General features: G+C 34.3%; 1 protein-coding gene across 1 annotated transcript; it reads right to left on the reverse strand.

Moving 5' to 3' along the window:
* Nucleotides 1–4,157: 4,157 nt before the first annotated feature.
* LOC138870848 (uncharacterized) lies at nt 4,158–5,047 on the reverse strand. Its single transcript, XM_070148688.1, has 2 exons — nt 4,736–5,047; nt 4,158–4,586 (listed from the first exon to the last, which is right to left on the reverse strand). The coding sequence occupies exons 1-2, from the start codon at nt 5,045–5,047 to the stop codon at nt 4,158–4,160; spliced, it is 741 nt and encodes a 246-aa protein (XP_070004789.1).
* Between the last annotated feature and the right edge of the window lie 953 nt (nt 5,048–6,000).

Raw genomic sequence — 6,000 nt, forward strand, 5'->3', positions numbered from 1 at the left:
CTATATTGGTATCATGTATACTATATCCCAGTTCAGTGATATACTCTGTTGGTATACATGTATACTATATTGGTATCATATGGTAATAAGGATCTTTTATCTTTCCATACTTTATTATCATTTCTATTTCTAACTAGTGTGCTTAATAATTGCAGCTAAAGAACATCACCCCAACTGATGATGAGAAGCAACTATTTGATGTGCGTGGTCTAAACTTTGAAAATGAAGTTGAGTGCACTGACAGTCAGCCCGATAGCTTTCAGGTTTTTGGCACTCAATTACCAAAGACACAAAGTATGCATGAAAGTACTGGAGGTGATTCCCACCCTACCAATGCTGAGGTAATGAAGGAGTTACAAGCTTTGAAGCTTTTTGTAGAGACCAAATTTGAGGAGGTGCTTGCAGCTATTGGTAGGCAGTCAATGAAACTGGAGGGAAATTCAGCGGTATTGATCTTTTATATAATATAATGCTATAGTATATTGTTCAAAGATGCAATATATGATTATAGGATACTATTCCATTCTTTACTTTTAGTGCACATAGTATTCTTGTAATATACATAATACTAAAATTAAATGTTTCTCATTTTCAGCATAAGCAACAGGATAATGATCCTGACTTTCGTGAGATGCATAATGATTATGACCAGTTTGAAAGTGGCCACATTGGGAATGATCCTGTAGTTCTTGGAGATAGAACGCCCAAAGCGCCTTCTAGTATGTAAATCACATATTTGATTGATTTTTTTTTTTGCTGTTGTTTTTTGAAAATAGTACTCTTGCTTATACTTTTATATGTTTTGTATCTGGTTTTGGTGGGGTTGGTCAAGATGGAGGTGCCACTGGTGTCAATGTGAAGAACGTCACAACAAGTGATGGTGTAGTTAATGATGATTTTGGCTTAGATTCTAACTTTAAACTGTCTGCATCTGCAATTGAAAAAATCACCGCCATTACACAACAAGCAACATATAAGCAGTCATCTCATGATGTTAATAAGTCGGGTCCTGCTCCGCTGCCATCAGGAATCCCTGTACAGACACGAGCAGATGTTGTTATTGAGTTTAATACTGCTCCACAGGGTACGATGTTGATGTTACTAATTCTGTAGTTAGTAGGTAAATGATAGGTTCTTGATAGTTTTTTAATTTTTATTTAAGTAGTGATGTTGATAATGCTTTTATGTGTTCAGCATGTCGGGTTGATGGTGTTAGTCAAGTGGATGTTGGTGACAGTAATGTGAATTTGCCTTCTGGTAATGTCTTCTATATATAACTTTTCATTCTTTTTTTCTAAATTTCATAACTTTGTATATTTATTTATTCACTAGCATTTTCTAATTTAAGCTCCATGTCGACACGGGGGTGATCTTCATTTGGATTCTGATTTTGAATATACTAATTCTCAACTTGATCTAATTGCTGCCATTACACAAGGAGGGAGACGTAATGTAAATCAATCTGGAAATGAATTGACAACTTGTGCTGTAAATAAGTCTAAACCTGATCAGTCGGTATCAAGAAGTATTGTCCAAATACAAACAGACGTTGAAACTACTCCTACAGTTTTCGCACGTAGAAGGCGCCCCGCAGCTGTAAAACGGTCGCCTTATAGGATTGACTGGCAATCTGGTGTTAGTGCAGTTGGGGGATCCTCAAAGGTTATCAAATGAAGATTTCCATTTGTAAATTACATTTCAGAGACTGTTGATTTTAAGCTTACGACTGCATTATCAAACTTTGTTGAAGCAAATATGCAATTGGGAGAGTGCGTATTCGTTTTCATGTACTTTTGTTTTCATTTTTTCTTAATGTTTGTTATTATATTTCTTATCCATATCTTCTTTTATAAGAAATAGGGAAGTGTATTTACCTGGTGATCAAAAGTTAGAGCCTCGTTTTGACTTTGAAGTTGAACAGATTGATGATAAGACATTTTTCCATACCTTAAACTATTCTGGCAGGCCGCTCTCTAGTTCGGTATGTGTACTATTTTTATTTTTGTTGTTGTAGTAGTTCATTCATATTGTTAGTGGTAGTCATGTTTTCTTCCTCTCTTTTTTGCAGCACTTGAATATTATATTCTACTATCTTAGGAAGAAGGCGAAATATGGAATTAATATGCCAATCAAAGTCACAACTACAGATACTCTTTTTAATAATATCATTCAAAGGGTTTTCACAGAATTTGTAAAAGGTGGGAAACAAGATCATTTGATTGATAGATCAGACGATATCATGGAGTACATGAAAGGATTTAGGATGCATTGCAACACTCCATGGCACCAGGTTGATCATGTCATTTTTCCAATTAATTTGGCAGAAATTTGGCATTGGATATTGGGGTGTGTGTCATTCCACAAGAGATGTTTTTACGTATATGACTCGCTACGTAGTCGAAAGCACAAAAAAGCTATTCAAAAGGTGGCAGAGGCTTATGCTGTGTTGACCCTCCTATTTCTAGTTAGTATTGAATTTTATAACCAAAGAAGTGACATTGTAGTAGAAAATGGTCTGCACATGGGAAAGAAGTTGACTGATCCTTTTGAGATTGAACTGATTACAAATCTGCCAACACAGCAAAATTCGTAAGAATAGTTACTTTTTTTACTTTGTTTTCCTCATTCATATTAACATTTTCACTTCTAATTGATTTTTATAGTCTATTCATTTGTTTTATTTCAGAGATTGTGGAGTATATGTTGCTTGCTTTGCTGAGTATATTATTGAAGATCTTCCAATCCCTGTTGCCAATTTTGATGTGGATGGTCTTCGAGCTAGGTTTGGTATACTGTTGTGGCACTATGGGAGGAACAAACAGTTGCATGGCGAATCAAGTGAATCTGAGGCTCCAGTAGCACCTAAAAAGACTCGTGGAAAGAAACGCAAGAAGTAGTATAAGTCTCTTTTTGGTTTTAGTTAATCGTATCATGAAAACTTTGCAGGATTTTAATAGTTTTTGGTGAAGTATGGTATTATTAGTAGTAAATGACCTTCTGCTGATTCAAGACTGTAGGAAACTTGTGCCTTTATAAAATATTTCTAGCTACTAATGTTTCTTTTGTCATATTTAATTATTCTGGTTCAGAATATGTGGTATAGATTTCTTCAAGTACATGGGGGTTATCAGTTTAGTTATGTCTCTTGATGCTGAAAAATTTGCTGATTTTGTTTCTGATTTCAGCTTGTTTTATTAGGCTTTTCTTAGGCTTCTTCCATAAATTTTTTGGTTTATTAGGATGCTGAGGTCCATTCCTTTACCAGAGGGTAAGGTTTAATGGATTCTACAAGTGAAAATTAGGGGCAGATGAAGCGAACACTTCCAACAACATACAAAGTAGTTGTGACAGAAGTTAAATGATCTGCTTTCGAATGTGATGATGGTCTAAGCTTTAATGTTCATCTGTAGTTTTAGCATAGATGGTGTATTAGTGTAGTAAAACTATATACCAATCAGATATACTGATATACCATTTGGGTATCACGTTGTATTTGACTCACCTTTCTTCCTTCAGCAACTAGATGTAAGTACTGACATGAGTTCCAAAGCATGCGCATTTTGGGTATCACGTTGTATCTGGTGCACCATTTATATTTCTGCTCATATTTTGTTTTAGCCATATTAGTTCAATACCACTATATACCAGCGAAGTATACAAATATAACATTTGGGTATCACCTTGTATTAATGAACCTGATGATGTACAATAACTGCATGTAAATGGCTTCCAATTTGTTATACTTCAATACAGACATGAGCTGCAAAGCGTGCCCATTTTTTTTAACAAAGTATGTACAAATGTTGCATTTGCAGCACCACCTCTATTTCTGCACATATTTTGATACTAATAAGATATACAGATATACCAATAAGGTATACAGATATACCACTTGGGTATCACATATATATTTTAGCATTTTTTTTCCTGCAGCAACTAGATGTAAATGCATCCCACTTTTATATACTAAAATAGAAAATAAATAGATTCTTATTGAAAATACAAGTAGCCATATAAATTTGTTGCCAAAAAGTAATTTCTCAAAGAATCATCATACCAAATATATGTCTAGTGCAAGAAATGCATTTTATTTTTTTGCAATTCAAATGCTATGATTCTACGATATATGAGTTCTATAAAAACATTGAAGCATTATATCAATCTCTCTTTGGAATATTTCGGCATGTTCTCCGGTTGTGTCCTTTTCTCCCGCATAGTGCACATGTAACTGTATTTCCTTCCCAGCCTCCTATGCCTCTCTTCTTTTTAGGTCTTCCTGGTTTGATTTTTCCTTTTGGTGGCAGTACCACCTGCGAAGAGACATCTTCTGGAATTTGCCACGTTGTTTCATCAGGCAATGGATTTACTGGTATCTCATATGTTTTCAGCAAGTAGTCTATGCTGTAGTAATCTGAGCAATACTTGTATGAATCCATATGGAATTTTTGTATAACTGCCATTGCATGTGGATATGGAATATCGTCTAGCTGAAACCTCCCACAAGGGTAGTTTCTTTCATGTAGGCACACCACATTTTTTGTTTGGCCATCAATTACTAAATGTAAGAATTCAGTTGATGGAAACACCTAGTATAATTTTAATTAAGAAAAGTCATTATCTATATGAAGTAATAGTATTTCTTAAATAACAATATTCAGTTGTTTAGTGAAATCACTAAGGTAAAAAAGTAAAAATACAGTACATGTAGTGTTTTTATGATTTTGAAAATGCATACCGTCATCGTCTGTGATAAGATAGTATTATTTCCCAATATTTTTTCATACTTTGCACCAATCTTCATAAATGATTCCATTGCATCCTTCCGATTGGTGTAATTATATTTTTGAATCAATGTTGTCATAAAGTCAAGCAAATTCACAACTGGGAGGTCTCTTGCGTGCTTGTTTACTGCATTTACTAATTCCGCAATATTCGATGTCATGGTCATGGTTCTATTTGTCTTGGAATGTGCCCGGGACCATTTATCATATCCAATATCCATCAGGTATGTTTTCACTCTACTATCAATAACTTCTAACTCTGCCATATGCCTGTTGAATTCTTAAACAGTGTATGCTCTTGCTAACGCAAAATATACTTCTTTGATTTGTTTTTGGCTCTTCCTGAAGTTTGTCTTTATGTTGTTCCACAGATGGAACATACATGCACAATGAGGGACTTCTGGATAGACAATTGAAGTTGCTTTCCATATAGCATCATGCCTGTCTGATACAATGCACATTCCCTCTTTTTGTCCATAGGTTTCTCTGAACTGCACGAAGAACCATTCCCACGATGCATCATTTTCCGAATCAACAATTGCATATGCAAGGGGTAGAATTTGTCCTGTAAACCCAAAGAACAAAATATCAATTACAACACACTATATTAATTTAGCATTTCATATAGTAGTATAGTCATAGGTAGGTGCAGATGTGTAGCAGAACAACTATATACTCTGTTGGTATACTTGTATACCATACTGGAATAATATAATATTTGCAAATATTTTTTGTTTCTTTAACTGAATGTAATTGGATTGTACACAAAATATTAATTTAGTATTTCATATAGTAGTATAGTCATAGGTACGTGCAGGTGTGTAGAAAAACAACTATATACACTGTTGGTATACTTGTATACCATACTGGTATCATATAATATTTGAAAATATTTTTTGTTTCTTTAACTGAATGTAATTGCATTGTACACAAAATATTAATTTAGCATTTCATATAGTAGTATAGTCATAGGTAGGTGCAGGTGTGTAGCAAAACAACTATATACTCTGTTGGTATACTTGTATACCATACTGGTATCATATAATATTTGAAAATATTTTTTGTTTCTTTAACTGAATGTAATTGGATTGTACACAAAATATTAATTTAGTATTTAATATAGTAGTATAGTTTGTCATGGGCTGCTTTCTAGACACTCCCCATGACCCCTTGGCCGCGCCCCATGACGGCCTAGCAAGCCTCACAATGCCTAGCACCA

Source organism: Nicotiana sylvestris, chromosome 6, assembly GCF_000393655.2.
Source record: "Nicotiana sylvestris chromosome 6, ASM39365v2, whole genome shotgun sequence".
Lineage (NCBI taxonomy): Eukaryota > Viridiplantae > Streptophyta > Magnoliopsida > Solanales > Solanaceae > Nicotiana > Nicotiana sylvestris.